This window comes from Eptesicus fuscus, chromosome 12 (genome assembly GCF_027574615.1).
Source record: "Eptesicus fuscus isolate TK198812 chromosome 12, DD_ASM_mEF_20220401, whole genome shotgun sequence".
NCBI lineage: Eukaryota > Metazoa > Chordata > Mammalia > Chiroptera > Vespertilionidae > Eptesicus > Eptesicus fuscus.
In genome coordinates, this window is record NC_072484.1 from 34,357,255 (window position 1) to 34,378,381 (window position 21,127).

Here is a 21,127-nt window from a genome sequence, read left to right on the forward strand (position 1 = left end):
GTGCGTGCAAGGCAATCACAGCAGACATATAAGATGATCTTTCCCTCATGCTCAATGGAGAAATACCCTTTCAGCCAAATCCTCAGAAGGCAGAACTGGAGGCACCAGAAGCACCACACACAGGCAGCATCACCTCTTTCAAAAGATACTTTAATACAGAAAATAGAAAAGCATTTGTGGTGGGTCTTTTCAAACCTGGAACACAAGTTGTGGAAGAAAAAGAAAAACTTCCTCTAGTATCATGGTTTAGACTTTTTTTGTACTGCACATGCACATCTCTTATGAGACACACTTCACAGCTGTTTCTAAGATTCTCTTGGTGGCCAATAAGAAAATTCAAAAGAGGGAGGGTACCTAGCACCTTGTATTCCCTCATGGTGACAGCTAGAGGACTTGGCAGTGAGGTAGTAGCAACAATCCTCACGTAATGAAATGAATTCATATCTATGTAATCATTCCCTGGACACTAAAAATAGGATGTCCTCCCAAATCTCATGCTCCAACCACCCTCTCGTGGGAAGCTGTGTCCACTTTATGCATCTCAGGAGAAGCTGAGAGGAAATGGCTGCCCAGCTGAAGTCACTGCCAGTGTCGTTTTTAGGATAAGGATGCAGAAACCTCACCAGATCCCAGGCCCAAACTGTTTTGCTGAATTCATTAAGCACAATTTTTTTTAGAAAACTGAAGGACAAACCAAATTGAAAGAATCACTGTTATAATAACTTTAATTTCTCTTGCATTTTACAGAAGTCTGTGAACGATTTTAAAAAAGCACCACCTTACCCCATCTTGTTTCTCTGACAGTTGTTAAAGTAGGCAATGATTATGTCAACAGCTTGAGCATCGGCATCTTGCAAGGATTTCAGACCAACCAGCCATACACCAAAGAACTTGGCAGCTTTTCTATCTTGTTTTTTTAATACAATGGTATATCCACTCTGATGGTAAACCAGTCCAGCCAAATTTCCACAACACACTTTGCAAAATCAGTGGTGATTAGCAAATTAGTTAGCTTTGGCACGGAGCTGTGCTCGCTTGCCCGTGACAGCCTGGAAGCCGGTTTTGATGCTGGCAACAGAGCATCGAGAATGACAAGTTTCACACTGTAAGAAATAGAGTCGGGTGTCCTTTTGCAGGATTGTGTCAGGTGATCGGCATGTGTGACAGGTGACATATTCCTCTGCAGGAAAAGCAACATACAGAATTAACTGGTGGCCTGTGGTTTCTTTCCTCTAAAAACACTTCTACACTAAACTCTACAAGCCCAGGCTGGCACCCAGACCAAGGAAGCTTAGCTAAACTTATTTGTAAGTTTATCCCTAAACTATTCCAGGGTAAGAAAACAAGCCGCCTGCTGCGATGCTTCAGGTACTAAACCATGGGTTGGGGGGTGGGGGGGGTGGGCGGGGGAAGACTTCAAATGTCCAAGGAAGCAGGAACACTTGCCAGATGCCTTGCCTATTCGTGCTTTTTCTACAGGAGAGCCACTAAGAAAGACCTTACAGCTCTCCGAGGTAGGTGGGAAGAGACCTTATCAATTTTATGTGATGAAGGAGATAAATGCAGACCAGGCCTGAATGCAGACAGTTTTCTCTGGGTTGGCCTTCAGCCTGGAACCAACCAGCAGCCTTGATTGGCTGGGCCTTCTCCCTGCACCCCCAATCAGCGGCCAAGAGCCACCTCCCTGCCCCACTTCCCCATCACTATCATTTTACCTCATCCTTTAAGGCCAGCCTTTCCAGCTCCATTACAAACTAATGACTCCCCAAAATAATACAGCCTGATGAGAACATTTCAGAGTGATGTACTGAGATTAAATCATACACTTACTGATATATCTTCTCAAAACATTTTCTATCTGTTTCTGTTGGAATCTTCCTTTGATTACAAGTTGGTTATTACCATCTATAGAACCACTATGAAAGAAAACAAATATCTCCATCATTGCCTTTTCCTATAGGGAACCAAATTCCAGGATATTTACATTCAATGAATTTAAAATATATTCAATGGCATAGGTTAAATTCTAGTAGTGCTATACTACCTGGTTTCTCAAAAATTATTTTTAATTAAGTAGTTGATACCTGATGACACATCTACATTTCCTAATACTTAATCCAATTTCAACCAATTAAGTCTTCAGCAACAAATCAAATTTATAATTGATTTTAAGTCTAAACACAAATTGCTTCCTTAACTGTGTGATGGCTCATTCATCCAACAAGGTAAAACACTTTTACTGAATGCATACCATGTTCAAAGTAAGACCTATCTTTAAAATTTCTAAGCACCAAATACATATTTTGATTATCATATATAGTTGTTGAAAATGTCCTAAAACCGATTATGGTACTAGTTCAATTAATTATGTGAACATTGACTTGTACATTATTTTATTTTTTATATATATTTTTATTGATTTCAGAGAGGGATAGAAACAACAATGATGAGAGAGAATCCTTGATCAACTGCTTCCTGCACGCCCCCTCCTGTGGGGATCGATCGCGACCCTAGGACATATGCCCTGACCTGGAAGAGAACCCTGACCCCAATTCATAGCTCAATGCTCATCCACTGAGCCACACCAGCTGGGCTGAATTGTACTTTTAAATGTGTGAAATAGATCTGTATAAAACTGTTAATCCCTCTACCCCTCAAGTACAGTTAGAGTCACAGGCCACATATTGTCAATAGTACTTAAAAAGTTTTGAGCCCGGCCGGTGTGGCTCAGTGGTTGACCATGGACCCATGAACTGGAAAGTCCACGGTTCAATTCCTGGTCAGGGCACATGCCTGGGTTTCAGGCTCGATCCCCAGTGGAGGGCGTGCAGGAGACAGCAGATCAATGATTCTGATCATTTATGTTTCTAGCTCTCCCCTCTTTTTTTTTAAAAAAGAGAAACTTTTTCAAAAGAAGCTAATGACAAGCACTTTGAGAGAGCAAAGCTCTAGGCTAGACATTTGTTAAATATTACAAATCACAAAGTGAATAAAATTCATCCAGGTAGTGTTAAATTTCAACATTTCACTATAAAAATGACTTTTGCACCCTGGCCAGTGTAGCTCAGTTGGTTGAGCGTTGTCCGGTGCACTGAGAGGTCACCATTTTAACTCCTGGTCAGGGCACATGCCAGGGTTGCAGGCTCCATCGCCAGTGGGGGGCATGCAGGAGGCAGCTGATCAATGTCTCGCTCTTATTGATGTTTCTTTCCCCCCACCTCCCTTCCTCTCTAAAAATCAATAAAAACTTTTTTTTTAAATGACTTTTATACTGAATCTCTCCTGTGATTCTCCTTTAACTAGTCTTATTATTATCCTCAATGGACTGGAACCCTTAATCTACAGGCTATGGTGAATTCTAATACTTGATGCAGAGAATGTTTTTTCATTCACTGTCAAAAGAAATTGACTTTTTTCAACCTTATATTAAGTCCACTGACCTTAAGTTCACTGGTTCACAACTTGTTATAATTTATCCCACCGCTTAAGAAATTATTCTAAGAAGTAGGGAAAATACTGCTACTTTTACTCCTTCATTAATTTATACAAGTTAAAAATAAGCAATGATCTCTCCCAATTTTTTGCGGGGGAAGGCAACCAAAATTTTTGGTGGCCTTAAAAAAAAAAAAAAGCAACAATTATATAATTTACATTTAAAACATAATTCTTTTACAACATATCTACCACTAGTCAAGTAAACTACTCCTTAACCCCACAGCAAGTATAGCCAATTCCAACAGAGTTTCAAGAAAAGGAAGAGAGCAGAACACGTTAGTTATCTCTATACTGCCAGCAAGGCACAGGATTAAGTCTTTTAAAAGAGCTCAAGCTCCTGAGAAACAAGCAGATCTGAGTTTGCATGTTGACTGTACCATGTTATATATATGACCAACTACAACTTCACTAAAATGGTTTCCAAATCTTTAAGACAGCTAATATTAGTTTCTACTAACAGTTCATGCAACTGTTTTAAGACCGAAATGGTACCCAAGATGCTCAATATGTGTTATTCATCTTTATTATGCCCTGAATCTACTTATTTTTAAAGAGATGGTTGGCTTCCTAGCACTGAACGGTCAATTCAATGGGGATGGACTAGCTTGGTGCCTTCAACAGGTGAGCTCTTAAGATAAGGAAGTAACTAATTATGGATCCCTGTTTCAACGTTCCTCCTGTGCCACTCATCAATTAGTAAGCTGTATTTCATCAATAGCCTATTAACAATTTAGAAATACTGACCTAAGAAAATAATTTCCTTTGAAATCTAATATTTGCTCCATAAAGATCTAAGAATCCAGTTAATGACAGGAAACTCTAAACACAGCAGTGCCATGATCCTCATTTTGGTATGCCAACAGGCCTGTTCAGATGAGTCACTGTTAATTCAGTTCTCTATTCCCAAGCAGCCAAGCTCTCCCACAGAAATGAGTTGACTTCCCTCTTTCAGTGGCCTAGAAGTTCCTCTGATAATCAGGTGAATTTTTTTTCTTTTTTTTATCCTCACTTAAGGATATGTGTTTTGGTGTTTTGTTTTTGTTTTTTTTTGTGTGTGTGTGTGTTTTGTTTTTTAATTTATTTGAGAGAGAGATGGATCCGTTGCCTCCTATACGGACCCTAACCAAACCTGTAACCTTTTGGTACACAGGACGATGGTGCTCCAACCAACCAAGTCGCCTGTCCAGGGCAGCGAAATATTTTTTCTAAGTGTGTTACATATCCTTTTCAGATTAAGAAAAGTTCTTATGAAATGTCCAGTAATACTGTATGTAACTACACTGAGTGGCCAGATTATTATGATCTCTGAATGCATAATAATCTGGCCCTCGGTGTATGTATGTATGTATGTATGTATGTATGTATGTATGTATGTGTATACACACACACACACACACACACACACACACACACACACACACACACACATATATATATTAGAGGCCCGGTGCATGAATTCGTGCATGTGTGGGGTCCGGCCAGCCTGGCCCAGGGGAGGGGACATGGGCAGTTGGCCAGCCTGCCTGCAGGTCGAATTCCTGGTCGAGGGGGCAATTTGTGTATTAGCCTTTTATTATATAGGATATACCGTATTTTCCGGTGTATAAGACGACTGGGCGTATAGATTTTCCTGGGTTAAAAAGTCATCTTATATGCCGGAAAATACGGTACACTGAGTGGCCAGATTATTATGCGTTCAGAGATCATAATAATCTGGCCACTTAGTGTATATATAAATGCAAATATTGTTTCTTACCTTGTACCCAATTCAGCCAATAAAAATGCGAGGAGATGTTTGGGCTGACGATGTAATCTAAAAAGAAAGTAGAATATATAAACTATTCTCCATGGAAAACTAACCAAACTTTTAAAAACCAACTTGTTCACTGTTTCAATTTGTGACTATTCTGCTATTAGGTGAACTTTAGTGCACAGTTCATCAAACTCTGAAATAAAAGATATGTAATACATTTTAAAGACCATAAAATAATATTGCAAGTTATTTATAAATACTGTACATACCTATGAGTAAATGTCTATAAACCTGGATAGAAAAGGTAAACAACTTTAGAAAGTAACATCTTTTTCTGGGAAGGAAGATGAAAGAGTTACAAACAATGGCTTTAATTGTTAACTGTAAAACCCTCTTTTAAAGAAGTAAAAAGATATGAAGTAACTGTGCCAAAACGTCAAATACACCAAACCTGGGCAATAGGATACTTGTGGGTGAGAGGCATGGAATGTGATGGTAATTTAAAAAGCTTTGTCTTGACAATGTCCATCTGAGGAAGAGGCACACCAAATTTAGCTGTTTTCCCTGAGCTCATTTGCTTGGCAAGCCCACCCCAGCCTCAAAAGCTTTTCTACCTCCCTGGGTTGGCCAAGCTCCTGTCTGAGGAGTACATTTAGCCTCTACACTCTTCACTCCATCTGGATCCATTCTCATGCATCAGCATGAGTTTGCTTCTCTGACCTCTGGATGTCTGATAATACAAGCCCTGAGACCTGTAAGTAGGAAGAAGTAATATATTTGAACTCTGACTTTCCTTAACCCAACTTCGACAACTGTGCATACTCTTTCTACCTGCAATGAAGTCCTTTAACGTAAACATCACTGAAAATTTGGTATTTGGAATGGAGATTCTCCATTAACGAACTTACAGTTTACAAATATCTGTAAAGTTGACAAAAGAAGTTTTCTTGGTTCCTACTCGGACGACCTGTGGAGGTTTCATGACAAATTTCCTTTTCTCTCCAGCAACCATATCTGGATTCTTTTCCCTCATGATGTTGAACACTCGATTCAGTAGCTATAGAGATAAAGTGGTATTCGTGTACATTCTTATTAACAGCAGAGGAGTATACTGGAATCTTTGCTTTACCTTTAAGCAAACTTCACTTTTTATTAAATACACACATCACTCTACATTCTGGGAGCTCCTTGAGTGCAGGACTCAATTCTCAACCAGGACCTGGTCCATTATGAATGCTCAATTCCTTGTTCAAAGTTAATGAATGAATAAACCCCTACTAACTCTGGTGTTTCTATAGGAAAGTATCTGATACAATCAAGAATAAGATTCAGGAAAGCCCAAATAAGCAAACTCCATACTATCCTGATCCCAAATTAGCCAATTCCTCTCTCCACTGCTCCCCCTCCCATTCCAGGGGCTCTATCTCCATGTTCACAGATTCAGACGGGAACAGTGAGTACTATAATGACTGCCACACTGGCTGTCCCACATGAGGGCAGCAGGCAATGCTATACACTGGCTACGTGACCTCTGAGTCTGCTTCACTAACAATTTGGAGTACAATGGCCCTTCCAATTCAGCGAGCATTTATCTTGCCTTTCTTTGAGTTCTAGTGACTAGTTAACCCCTTTCCGTAACAGAATCTGTCTTACCTCCTCATACGTGTAGTCTCTTTCTGAGCCTGCCCAAGCAGGGCCTGTCTGGTTACTGAATGAGATACCATCATCTTTTTTGCTGTCTTCATCTTCTAAAGCTACAGATAACAAAGACTAAGAATGAGGGGTAGAGGCAGATCTAGAGAAATGAAAGTATCAAAGACATTTGTCTTCCCTCCCAGAACTACATTAAAAACAGCCTCAAGCATAAAGGCATTAAGTTTCACAAATAACCTCTCATTCCTTAAAAACAGGGTCTTTCATAAACAACCCTTAATAGAGATCTCTCTAAGAATTTGTGATAACACAGACACACCTAACTATTTCTTGATTTAACAAACAAGATAAAATAATGCACTGGGATAATTAGAAGAAAAAATATCCAACTGTTTAGGCACTTAAGAAACATTCACATCCATAAAAACCCATCTGCTGACTATAGTAAAGTTCTTTAAAGACCCTATGGCACTTAGAAACTAATAAAACAGCACTTTTAACAAAATGAAAAAAATTTTTTCAACATTTAAAATTCAGTTACAGTAATTTTTCCAATCACCTGAAGCTGCATGATTTAGTAAAATTACAATTGCCAAATTCTACCCCCATGAAATCTTTAACTGTCATCAAGTTAGATACTGTTTTCCTTTTAGCTTCCATAATCAGGTGGAAATAAGGGTCAAAATAAAATAAAAGAGGAGCCCACCTATCAAAGAGATTAGGCCAAAGGCCTAAGTAACGAGCCCCCAGTATTACCTTCGTCTTTCTCTAGAATTTCATCCTCATCTGGGAACTTGACATTTTTCTTTTTCTTCTTTTTATTGCCAAGCATAATGTCAAGGTCATCCTCTGGTTCAGCTGGTTCTTGAACATCACTTTCAATCTTAAGGTCCTAAGAAATTAAGATATAAGTTTTAATATTTTGATTCCAGGATTTTAAAAAAATGACACAGGCTGACATCCTTTTAGAGGGAAACATTTTAATATTCAAATCTGAAGTTACATATAAGAAATGTCTCTCATAGGTGAGCCAAAGTGGCTCAGCGAGTCCCTGTCATTTACGCTGGAAATTTGAGACAGTTCTGTGGGATCTTTTCCTTTCTTTTTATTCACCAGCCTTGGGGTCTTAAAAAAATATGTTATCTATGTTTCCAAACCAGGCCACTGTCAGAATCACCTAGTAAATGTTTATTAAGATTCTTAAATCTTTTGACTGACAATCTTTAGCAGGAATAAGGGTCAGGAGTATTTTAAAGAAGTTCCTAAGTATTCTGATATAATCAGTGGGAGGAGGAGGTTTTTTTCCTCCTGACACCAAATACATGGTGTTTTTCCACACCAATTCTTCAACTCTCCAACTAACTGGGTGACCTATAATTCATTTTAACTCTGAAACTACCTTAGTTAGTGATAGACTCCACAGGTTTAAGGGCTCAGTCCCTGAAGACTATCCTCACTTCAGAGGCCAGTCACAACTAATTAAATCACTGACTGCTGGTGATTGAACTCAAGTTCCAACCTCCTTCCCCAGGAAGAGGGTTAAAAAGGAGGAGGATGGCTGGGTATATATGAATTCCAATCATCTAATCATGGCTTAATCTTTTTGATGACCAGCTCTTACCTATACTGAAGCTATTCAGGAGTTCCCAGCCACCAGTCATCTCAAAATTGACACTTTTACCATTCCAGAGATTCTAAGGGTTTTAGGAGCCATGTGCCAGGAACCAGAGACAAAGACTAAATATCTTTTATTATACCACAGTCAGCCTTGCTACCAGACTGCAAAAAGGTATTTGGGCATCACTTCAATAGATGACATCATTAAAGAAGGGAAAGGCAGAACCCATGGAGAATTAGGATCACATGAATGAATGGAGACAAGGTAAAGGTTGATCCCAAGATTAGTTGCTATAGTCATAGATGAAAATAGGGCCTATCACAGCCCAGAAATTAGTCATAAACCCCCAAGAAGAGCCAGTCTCAGTCTCCAATCTCTCCCTCCTTTCATGAGCTTATCCAGCTCCCTGCCCTGAAATGTGCTGTCAACATTACCTATCAATATCTATTTTTGTGTGCTGACAACTGAACTAGTCTCACAATGGCTATAGTAATTTCAGAAATCTTATCAGCAGAAAAGTTTAAATAGTTGGGAGTAAATGAAGTTCAGCTCTAAGATCCCACATCCAGCTGTGTGGTCTTGGTGCCACATTTGGCCATTAAAGACCAATCAACCCATGTGTATTAGCTGGATAATACACAAATAAAAAAACAGTTATTAACCTAGTCTCTAAAACAGTGATGGGCAACCTTTTGAGCTTGGTGTGTCAAACTTCGCCAAAAAACTGAGCATAACTCGGGTAGTGTGTCACTTGGAGGAAAAAACATTATTTCACAAATGTTTCATCCTCAGGAGCAGCAAATGTTTCATCCTCGGCATGCGGCCGCCTCAGCGGCCGCGTGTCATCACAAATGGCTATGCGTGTCAGTGCTGACACGCATGTCATAGGTTCGCCATCACTGCTCTAAGATGACAGTCAATAAATGAGAAACTCAGATATGCCAAATATAAATTAGCACATACCAGCCAGCTTTCTAGTCTTATTCTATTATTTATTTTATCCCAGTAAGATCTACTTCCAAGCCGAGGCTAAGTCAGTCCTAGTGAAAGGAAGAGAATCGTAGTATTTTTTTCAAAAGCCCTGTGATGGTCTGAAAATTCAGATAGGAGAGCAACCCAAGATTTTAAAAACACATCACCTACAAGTTAACGTCCATGCCCTCACTGATAAAGATATTGGTAATAAACTCTTATGTTATGACTTCAATAACAGAGAAAAAAGTATTCAAGCACTTAGTAAGAGTAGATAGAGCTTATGTAAGTAACTCTACAGGACAAAAGCTACTAACCAGAGGAAACAACCAAGATTTTCTGTGATACATCTCTGATGTGTCACTTTGTTATCCAGGATATTTAAACCTCACTTGTTCAGTAAAATTTGAGCATCTCTCTTTCTCAATTTCCCTGCAATAGTAGGAAGAGAATCCCCAAACAAGGAGAAAATAAGATAAATCCAGGTAAAATGGTCTTGTTCTAAATTATCTTGAAAATGGGGAAAATATCTTATTTCAGTACCTTAGCAGTTAGTACACAATGTCTGATGACTCAATGAATTAACCAAGTCGTGGAAACTGTGACACTATTTCCAAAATGCAATAAATTACTATACAGTATACATTTCCTGCTACATTTGGGACATACCTTGTTTACTTAAGTTTGAGCAAATAAACTTTACCGTTTGGGTCGAGGACACAAAATGGGATCTTTAAGAGCAGACTTTCAGTTCATCCCTCCATCGATTCCATTCACCTAACTATCCACCCATGTATCTACTGTACTTATTCAAAAGAATTCTACGATATTTATATTGGAAATCCATCTAGTATTAAGAGAACCTACAAGATCAGAGAACTCCATAAAAACAGCCTGAGTGCTCTGGTTCTCCCACAGGCCATAAGATCATCAGGCACAACCACCACAGGTTGGTGCTCAGAGGTACACATACAGTCTTGGTGGCTCAGGTGACACATAAATGTGTGTATCTTCAACATGCCACCAAAGTTTAACAAGAGAGTATGTGCTTCACAGATTTCTCACTTAATGAAATACTAGAGGCCCGGTGCACAAAATTCATGCACGGGTAGGGTCCCTAGGTCTGGCCAGCGATCAGGGCCAAATGGGGCCTTCCAGCTGCCGACCGAGGCCTTCCTTTGTTCCATGACACCCCCTGGTGGTCAGCACACGTCATAGCAAGCGATCAAACTCCCGGTTGAACTCCTGAGGGGACACTTTGCATATTAGCCTTTTATAGATACAGATCTTTTACTCAGCCAATCGCAGTCTAGTTAATGACAAGGGGCATCTATAGGAGCTGCCCCCTGGTGGTCAGTGTGCTCCCACAGTGGGAGCGCTGCTCAGCTGACTGATAGGTGCCAGACGCAGGGCTCACCGCTGGCCGCCACAGCAGCCAGACCACAGTGGAGCAGCAGCGAGCCTACCAAGCGGTGGCAGCTGTGTTTCGGCCTGATCTTCACGGGCCATGCCAAAGGACCACACCAGTGCAGAATCTGTGCACCAGGCCTCTGGTTTTGTAATCATTTTACAGACCCACAATAAAATACATAAAACCTAAATTTACATTCCTTTTCATCATAATCCCTTTAAAATACCTTAATCAGACATAATGACCTTAACAGTGTGATTAAGTACTTAACAAAAGCAAAGCCAGTAAGAGATGAAACAAAGAGGGAGAAACATCAGCCATTGAGCAACCTTTCAAGAGGTCAAATTTTACCTTCAATAAGAAAGCAATACTACCTTTACACCTTCTTCCGCCTCATCAATATCAAATATCTTTTTTGTTTTTTTCTTCTTTTTCTTTTGATTAAAGAAGTTCAAGTCATCTAGATCATCAGAGGCATCTAAAAAGACGTAATTAAGATTATTAACAACAAACAGAAGGCAAAGCATCCAATTATGAGATAAACCAACATTTAAGCTAGTAATTAAGGGAAAACCTCATTAGAAAGCCATAGAGAACATTTATGTATCTGATCGTATCATGCCTCACTGTTCCCAAGACAAAGTCAGGGTTTTAACACAATTTCCAAGGCCCCCCCCCCAGCTTTCTCTCTCTACTTCTGCTAACATCTCATCTCCCATACCTTAATCCCTGGTTCCAGCCCAAATGAAGTACTTCCACTTTAGCAATGCCTGTGGTCTCTCACCTCCAGCCCTTGCCATGGACTCTGCCACATAACTCTTACAGGATCTTGTTAAGAGTTACTTCCACCAAGAAGCCTTTTCTAAGCCTATCTATCCCTTTCCTCCAATTGGATGCCCCCAAGGTGCTTCAATAGTATCTTCTGTCATTCCAAAGGAGGTACTTACTGGCTTGCTTATCTATCTTCCTAATAGGTAAAGGGAGATGATACTAATAGATAATATGCCTTGTTCACCTATATCCTAGTGCCTAGCTCTACTTGTTAATCAATCAACAAAAGGCCTTATAAAGTATTTCACATTCATCAAATGAGGCTCTTAACATGAATAAAATGAATTTTATCTACCATTACTGAGTAATATTGGGTTATGTTCAATAAATTTTCCATTTGTCCTATACTGTTGTACACTAGAAATATTTTAGGATCCCTCTGCTACAACATTTTTTTCAAGGAGCTATTTATGAATTCATTTTGTCTTATTGCAAGAATGACTTATTTTCCAAGTTTGTTTTAATTACATATAAGATGCTTAGTACATGATGGAAGTTCACTGAATGTCAGTTCTCTCTATCTACAGTAGTGTCTTATATTCAAGACATTATGTTTACGGAATCACTTATTTCTAATAAATAATTATCTTTGTCAAAGCACAAAAGTGAATAATTAATGCTGGTGTCTAAACTGAAACACTTTTTAAATAATTATAATTTCTTCTATATGTTTTCAGACTTGCTAAGACACATAACTACCTATCTTGGTCATATTTCTTTCTGCCTACACTCAAATACAATCACCATTAAAATACAAAAAGAGACCTGACAGGTTAGTCTGGAAAATCAGCCCTGGAATGACAAGGTGTAGCCACTTGTGGATTCAGTAGGAATTTTCCTGGAATTTGGCAAGGTCCAGTGCCCACAGACTGTCGATGGCCTCAACTTCCACTGGAATAGCCTTATCAGACTGAGGGGTCAATGTATGCACAAAATCCAAAACACAATGGAAGAGAAATAGGCCTTTCAGCAAAAGAGTTCCTCTCTCACACCTATCACTCACCTTTTTTCCTACTGTCCTCTTCATCAGCCTCTACATCTTTGTCCTCAGTGGGCTCTGGCTCCACTTCTTTTGTTTCTGAGGGTTGAGTTTCTTCTGTCTGGGCATCCCCTTCCTCATCTAACATAAAAGGCTTCTTCTTCTTCTTTTTCTTCTTGCTCATAGTAGGATCAAAAATCATCTGTTTAAAAGACAATAAAGAAGGGACCAAGTGATTGTTTTCACACTCCAACTATGCTGTATTCTCAAAAGACATGCTTAAAATTAAGAGTATTTTGCTCTAGCCCAACGTGTTTCTCAGTGGTCAGAGCATGGGCCCAGACACTGAGAAGTCACGGGTTTGATTTGCATGTGGGAGGCAACCAATCGATGTGCCTCTCTCACATCAATGCTTCTCTCTCTCCATCCATCCATTCCTCCCTTCTACTCTCTCTAAAAATCAATGGGAAAAATAACCTTGGGTGAGAATTAACAAAAAAGTAAGAGTATTTGATGCATTCAAGTACCAAAACAGGATTAGAAACAAGGCCATTCAACCCTCCTTATACTATTAAACATGGAATAAGAGTGGAGGGGGGTGTTCCTTAAACATGTGCACCACCTTTCAATTTGTAAATTACCACAAGGTACAGCAACTTCACTTTTAGTTTCATGAGCAAATGTGGAGACTTTATGATGAATTAATCACAGAATTTAGGGAAGGGACCTTAGTAATAACCTTTGCTACACCCCTCATTTTGTGGATGAGAAAATCAATAACTAGGCAGATTATACATGTTTACTTAAGGTTGGTAACCTGGAGTTACTACTCCAGAAGATTTGACTTAATAAAAAAATTTGTTTTTAATATTATCCTTAAGTTCAGACAAACCTTTAAGGAAATCCACCAGCAACCCTTCACATAGCAAATCTATATTTGAGTAAGAGAAACTTCTATATAACCTTTTATTCTGCTTTTTATTTCTGGAACATTAAAAGTTTTCTTGGGTTATTTTTATCTAATGTCCATTAGAGAATAAGCAAAAAAATTAACTAATACCTTGTAGACTGTACTGATCACTTGGGGAAAAAAATACAGATGAAGTATTTTATTTTTAAAAAAATATATTTTATTGATTTTTTTACAGAGAGGAAGGAAGAGGATAGAGTTGGAAATATCAGTGAGACATCGATCAGCTGCCTCTTGCACACCCCCTACTGGGGATGTGCCCGAAACCAAGGTACATGCCCTTGACCGGAATTGAACCTGGGACCCTTCAGTCCACAGTCCACAGATCGACGCTCTATCCACTGAGTCAAACCAGTTAGGGCCAGATGAAGTATTTTAGACATAACAGTTTAAACAACATATAGGGTAGACTCCAGTAGAGTGGAGTGAGGTCACTGAAATAGAACAAAATTGGATTCAAATACCAAGTATTTTTTTCTTTAAGCCCCTCACCAATTTATATCCAAATTCTATCATGCTTAAATTTAGCATTTTCCCCAATGAAATGCTATGACAGTACAGTGAAGTGTCTGGTGCCCAACTGACTAAATTCAAGTCCTGACTCTTGCTCTTACTTCTATTACCCCAGGTAAGTTCTTGCCCTCTCCACACCCGATTGAACATCAAACCCGCAACCCAGGTACATGGCCTTGACCGGGAATCGAACCCGAGACCCTTCGGTGCACAGGCTGACACTCTAACCACAGAACCACACCAGCCAGGGCTTAAATTTCTTTATGTCCTAAGTACATTAAGGAAACTGAGCTACAATGAAACCAAACTGTGGTCTATAATAAGGTAGGTTTGGTATCGTACTCACTCGATAGAGAAGGACCTGCAAGATATTCTGGAAACTGATATAGCCTCATCTCAATTATCCTCTCTTATCTTAAGAAGGACCTAACTGTATAAATGAGTAATTCTGAAATGCAGTCAGTCTGAAGAACTTAATTTGGCAAACTTAAAGAAGAACCAGGAGAAAAGAGTTCCCCACTGCTGACCTACAAAGCCATAGGTGACCCTACATGGAATGTCCAAGGAGGTAGCTACAGTTCATACGCACTCCTGAGATATGGAGATTTGGCAAAAGGACAGAGCACTCCAGATACTATAAGTTCGGTTGTCTGGCAGGGCTTACGATTCATTTATTGCTTTTTTTCCAAGTAGCAACTACCCTGGAATAATAATTACATTTTATTATTACTCAGCATGACAGACCAAAGATGAGAGGGGTCCTGAAATCAAAAGAGGACAGCCTCACAAGGGCCTTATCCTCTGAAAAACATTCGTATTTAGCCTATAGGTTAACAGTTTATTTGTAGCCTTGTAAAGGGTTTGAAACTGCAGGAATTACACACTGAAATAATTAATATCTCTCTTAATTACTGACTCTGGATACTTAAGACACACTCATCCCCTCATTTTATTCACACCACCTCTCAGAGTTAAAAATAAGGAAACCAGGCATCCTAACGCAGTGCCCAAAGCAGACCTCCCCCAAACCACAAGGTATGTTGGTCTTGATTGAAAAAATTGCTTTTTAAGACTGAAAAGCAACATAAGACTGTTGTTATCTCTAAGTGATAGGATTCTAGATTTTTATTTCTCTTTATATTCTTGTGCATTCTATACACTTAGTACAACACACATTCCATTTTTAAGTCAGAAACTTCTTTAGCTTCTTTTGCAAACCACCTTACTGTGTTGTATGAAAACCCAATGTTCTGACACTTGGTAAACGGGATCTAGTAATAAGCAATCTTAACTATTGACAGCACTTTTAAAAAATTGGTCTGGAAAATAATGAATGCCTACAGATTAGAGGATTTTTCCTTACAGGCATCACCCATATTTCTCAAATACTGCTTTTTAAAGGTCTTGGTTCCACTAAGTTAAAAAAGGCTATGTTGTGGTGAATTTTGGCTTAATTACCAGGTTTAGAAATGTGTACAGCCCTGGCCGGGTTGCTCAGTAGGTTAGAGGATCGTTCTTATGAGCCAAGATTGTGGATTCGATCCCCTGGTCAGGGCACATGCAAGAACCAACCAATGAATGCATAGATAAGTGGGACAGCAAACTGATGTTTCTCTCTCTTCCCTCCTTTCTCTAAAATAAAAAAGAACTGTGTACAGTTTACTTTCATTGTTTCCATGTAGAAATTTTTGCTTGTCTGTAAAGTAGTCAGAAATTAAGGATTGGCCTAAGAATACTTATCTAGTCTAGTCAATAATACTGGAGAAACCAGAACCTCACATCCTTCCAGAGCGGAAGTCAAAGGCTGGTTCTAGTCCCACTTGCTGTGTAATCTTGGGCAAGTTAACCTCCCTGGGCCCTAGCTTCCTGTCTATAAAATGAAGTTGGACTGGTAGACCTAAAAAGTGCCAAGCTACTTAATATTTTATTGGCTTCCAAAAGTTCTCTACTGGAATGCTGGTTCTGCCATATTCCACTTCCTTCAAAACCTGACCCCACTGCTAAAACTGAATCCTCCAGTACCACAAATCTCTCTGTTGATGGCTCTTTCTATCTCCTGTACAAACTAGTTGATCTCTCTTAACCTCCCCTATATCACTTGTGAGCACTTTACCATAGACACTACACACACAGCACCCCACAGTACTTTGTACTACACAAGTGTTTTATTTTTAAAAGTTATGAAGAGCTTAGAAAATATGTAGAAAAAACAAACGTGAAACACTGCCACTCTCAGAACTTTTGAAATACAGTAGCCCAGAGCAATGTCTACCATGACCTCCAAGCAAGAACCATCTACCTTCAGACTCAGTTTCTCCCTCGGGTCACCTAGATGTAGGCAATATTTCATAGATCTGGAAGTTTACTACTGGCTCAGCCACTTACTATTTGATCATGGGCATGAATCAACACTCAAAGCCTCAGTTTTCTCATCCATAAAATGGGGCTAACAATAATACTTACCTTACAGGACTATTGTGGAAATCAAATGAGAGATTGGCGTCCCCTCCAGAATAAATCCAAATTCCTTAATTTGGTCTTCAAACCCCTCCATGAACTAGCCACTAACCATATTTCAAGGGATTAGCGCTACCCAAATTAGGATAGTGTACTTTCTGTGAGCACTCTTACCTGTCGTCTTAACCACCCCTTTACCCTGAGATCAGCCTTTCCATCACAAGAGGAAATGCCAAGGATCGTTCAAGGGCTACCTCAGAAGCCAACGCTCCAAAAAGCCTAGGATTTCTCCTCTTCCTTCTCTCCAAGGCCCTATAGACCAAGCACTCGAATGTTTACAGAAATGAATTACAAATTCAAGAGCCTCCCCCCCCCCTTTTTTTTTTTTTTTTTTTTGGTGGGGAGAGCTGGCCGGGAAGCAGTAACTCTCCCACCGGTGTTAATGAATACCTACTGACAACACCTAAAACCCAATTTTATTTTAAGCCGTTTTATTTCCCATGAACTGGGATACATCTGGCCAGAGGGATTTGAGGAAATGTGCTGAGGTACAAGCACGAGGGTAGAAAAAGGCCCAGCCAGCTTCGCGGCCCCGACTTCCCGCTCTCGTCACTGCGAACTCCGCGAAGGAAAACTCAGGGACTCCACCCTAAAACTTTCCAAAGTTAGACACTTTGTGAGGCTGAAGCCCCTTGACCTCTCATCCTATGGACTTTTTTTATAAATAGTGCTCCAGATGAGAGGACAACGGCGGATACCGACCAGGAAAAGGCAGCCTGCAAAAGTTTTTAACGAGGGCGCTCCGCCACCCCCGGCGCCCGGCGAGGAGGGTTGGAGGGAGCTGCAGTGTCAAACCGAGAGGAATGCAGGGGTCGCCAGCCCCAATCTCGTTCAGTTGGGACATTCACCGGCATTCAAGCCCCATTCTAGGTGAGCGACTCCAAATACTCTCCATTCCGGAAAAGCCGGCTTCAGCACCGCCGCCCTGAGGAGAGCGGGACGCGGCTAAGACCGCGGCTCCGGAGTCCTCGCCGGCTCTACTGCTCCGGGCCGCCTAGGCCCGGCTGTCCCACATGGCGGCCGGCCGCTAGGCCGCAGACTCGGTCTCCCACACGGGGATGGGTTCGGCTCCCCGCCTCAGTCCCCAGCCTTAACGCCAGGGTCAGGCCCTCACCTCGTCTCCGGACATGGCTGCGGCTCGAGTAGGCTCCGCACGGACGAGAAGTCGGACAGGTTAGCCCCAGGCCTCAGCCGCGGTACAGATCTCGCCGACACCTCTCCCACAACCGCACTAGGCTCTTGCATCAGCGAAAGGGATGATACCCCGCCCTCGACTCCCAAGCGTTGAAAATGCGCCTGCGCAGAGCCCGTCACGGCGCAGGCGCGCGGAGGAGCTGCCCTAACGCGCTGTCTGGCGCGAGTTACGCGGCGACGCCGCATCTCGAGACACGCCGGGACTTGTAGTCCCCTCAGAGGAGGCGGGCAATTGCACGGCGGCCTCGCCGCGACCCAATCCTGTGCGTGACGTCTGAGGAAGACTTCCAGGAAGGTTCGGTTTTGCCTGTGGTGACTTTTACCTCATCTTTCGCGGAGTGGCGAGTCTGCTTGTACAGTGGATTCAGGGCCATTTCTCCTGGGTTAGGGTGAGGGATAAAAACCGTAATATGGACCCGTTGGGGCTTTAATTTTCCTATTACTTCTACCGTGCCTCTTTGGGGGTGTTTTAGTGTTTGAGGAACTCTAAATGGGAGCTGGAGGTACTCACCTCACTAGGGGGTTTTACTTCATGGGAAATTTAACCTAACATGTTGGATTTCAACTTGGGAGGTCGCAAACCAAAGAGAAAAGACGTACCCTGAGGAGAAACGGCCTGGCAAGAGCGGGCGGGCGGGAACCTCACAACTACTTGTTTATGAAGTCTCTGCTGGAACGCGCTGGGTGCATCGTGCAGTTCCCTTGAGGCATAATAATAGCATCTACCCTTTAGGGAGCTCTCAGCGTGTCACTGCCCTCCACCCAAAGACCGCCGAGAACACACCTGTAGTTGAACAAAGTTGTGCTTGTTTCCTGCAAGGCGGGGAGACACGGCATGAGGAACAGTGGGCATCTCTAGAGGGTGCTGGAGCACTAGCCAGTGTGGCTCAGTGGGTAGAGCGCGGCCTGTGTACCAAAGGGTCCCGGGTTTGATTCCAGTCAAGGGCAGGTAGCTCCGTTGCAGGCTCTTTCCCAGTCCGGAGGCAACCAATCAATGTGTTTCTCTCACATAAATGTTTCTCTGTCTTTCCCTCTCTCTTCCACTCTCCCTAAAAAAAAAAAAAAAACAAACAAACAAAAAAAAACAATGGAAAAATATCCTCAGATGAGGATTAACAAACAAAAAAAACTAAAAAAAAAGAGAGAGAGAGAGAGAGAGAGAGAGAGGGTGCTGGAAAGAATGTACAGGATTTGGCTTGTGTTCGATAATTCCCTATTTGGGAAATGCTGGTATGATTAGCAAATTGTCTTGATGGCTTTCGTGAAAAGATTTATTTTCCTTTACAGCATGGTACCAGGCATGACCTCCCTAAACTGGCTACTTGTAACAGACTTTCTTCAGAGATTTCCCCAAAGGTAGTAATTTTTTCCCCCAGGAAAAGCCAAAATTCCCTGGGGTGTTGGCAAGTCACAAAGCAATGGAAGCTAAGCTTTTCCAGGATATAGATCCTACTAAGCTAATAAGAACATCAACACAAATCATCATTTGTATTTTTCTAACCTCTTTCATCTAGGAATCTCTACAAAACATAAACATTTATTAATTTCTTCCCGTAATGGTGAGGGAAATCATTATGGTTTTCTTGTTTTATAGACACAGAAGCCAAGTTATGAAGTGCACAAAAATTAGTGAGGAACCCAGAAACAGACTACTGGAATCTTTACTCTGGGCCATTCTTGATGCTCAGCCCCACCCCAGATCTCCAACTGCCCAATAGTAAGCTAATGATTATAATTCTTCAATTGTATACTAACTTTTATGTTTTCATAGTCTTTAAAATATTCTGTAGTCTCTTGACCCATAAAATAGCAGGCCTATAGGGGGTGTGACTTAAATAATTACAGTACTTGAACTAGAACCCAAATCTCATGAGTCTTAGTCCAATACTCTTTCTACTTCGTAAGCAAGTCCATACATCCTTGTAAGTGATATTTAACTTATAGAAACCATAATTAGAGATTCTAATCTGCATAGAAATCCAGACCTATTCAACCCTTTTCATCCATGGGCACCTAATTATATGGGGCCTTTAAGAGTTAGCTTTGGAGAAACAAACAAACAAAAAAAAAGCAAGTCACTGAGGTATTAATGAAAATCACTTGTAACTCTGAAATTGAATTTATCTTTGGGTTCATGTAGTAGACGGAAAGTATAGTGGTGATCCCCCAAAGAAGTCTTGAATAGTTATCCTTTGAGAACTAAACCAGTAGGAATGAATTCTCAACTATTTAGTCATATATAGAAATGATTTCTAAGAAAATGTGTCACTGAGGAGATTTAGGAATCAGCATTTCTAATCAAGTTTACTAGGCTGTATATACTCTAATGAAAATACCATATCCAAATACTGTCATTATGTCAGTGATTACCAAATCCATATTTTCAAACCAAACCTTTCAACCTCACATATTCAAGTGCCTACTTCTCTACTTATCTACATTTGCATGTTGAGATCTCAAAGTTACTGTGTTTAAAACAGAACTTTGGGTATTTCCACTTGTAAGTCTTCTTCATCTCAAGGGCACTGCCTGCCCAGTTGCTTAAGTCAGAAACCCAGGAATTAACTTGAGTCCTTCCTTTTCCTCACCTTCATTCACTTCATTATCAAATCTTGATTCTATGTTCAAAATAAAACTAAAATCCAACCATTTCTATCTCCAATGCCACTAGCCTAGTCCAGGTGATTTTCATCTCTCTCTTGGATATTATAACATTCTCTTGCCCCTTTCCTTCATTACACCACAATTAATTTATTGGTCAGTTATTTAGTGGTGATTTTCATAATCTCACTTCAATACTAGAATGTATATAAATTCCTTGAGGATAGGTACAAGCTGTCTTGTTCAGTATGATATTCCCAACATGTAACAAAGCCTAGTATCATCACAGGCACTTAGCTACTTGGTAAATATTCGTTGAATTACTGGACAAAAATCCAGTAGTGCCCATGATTGCTTATAGGAATATAGTTGAAGTTGGAGCCTTAATTTAATCATGTGTAGTAAAAATGACAGAAGCTGCCGAAACCGGTTGGCTCAGTGGATAGAGCGTCGGTCTGCGGACTCAAGGGTCCCAGGTTCGATTCCGGTCAAGGGCATGTACCTTGGTTGCAGGCACATCCCCAGTAGGGGATGTGCAAGAGGCAGCTGATCCATGTTTCTCTCTCATCGATGTTTCTAACTCTCTATCCCTCTCTCTTCCTCTCTGTAAAAAAACAATA

At 40.7% G+C, this 21,127-nt stretch overlaps 1 protein-coding gene and 1 long non-coding RNA gene across 3 annotated transcripts in view; one reads left to right on the forward strand and one right to left on the reverse strand.

Annotated features, from left to right (window-relative positions):
* Positions 1–707: 707 nt before the first annotated feature.
* EIF2S2 (eukaryotic translation initiation factor 2 subunit beta) lies at positions 708–17,980 on the reverse strand. 2 transcript variants are annotated; one of them, XM_008149719.3, is made up of 9 exons: positions 17,827–17,980; positions 12,737–12,914; positions 11,277–11,380; positions 7,658–7,793; positions 6,902–7,002; positions 6,157–6,305; positions 5,252–5,308; positions 1,831–1,916; positions 708–1,180 (listed from the first exon to the last, which is right to left on the reverse strand). In XM_008149719.3, the coding sequence occupies exons 1-9, from the start codon at positions 17,839–17,841 to the stop codon at positions 1,005–1,007; spliced, it is 1,002 nt and encodes a 333-aa protein (XP_008147941.1). In that variant the 5' UTR covers positions 17,842–17,980; the 3' UTR covers positions 708–1,004. The 2 variants fall into 2 exon arrangements, with proteins under 2 accessions (XP_008147941.1, XP_028013714.1); XM_028157913.2 differs by lacking the exon at positions 5,252–5,308.
* Positions 17,981–19,516: 1,536 nt separating this feature from the next.
* LOC103293364 (uncharacterized) overlaps positions 19,517–21,127 on the forward strand; it is a 29,575-nt gene continuing 27,964 nt past the window's right edge. Inside the window, exon 1 of the long non-coding RNA XR_008557627.1 lies at positions 19,517–19,623. This is a non-coding gene — a long non-coding RNA (uncharacterized LOC103293364). The remainder of the gene's footprint in view (positions 19,624–21,127) is intronic.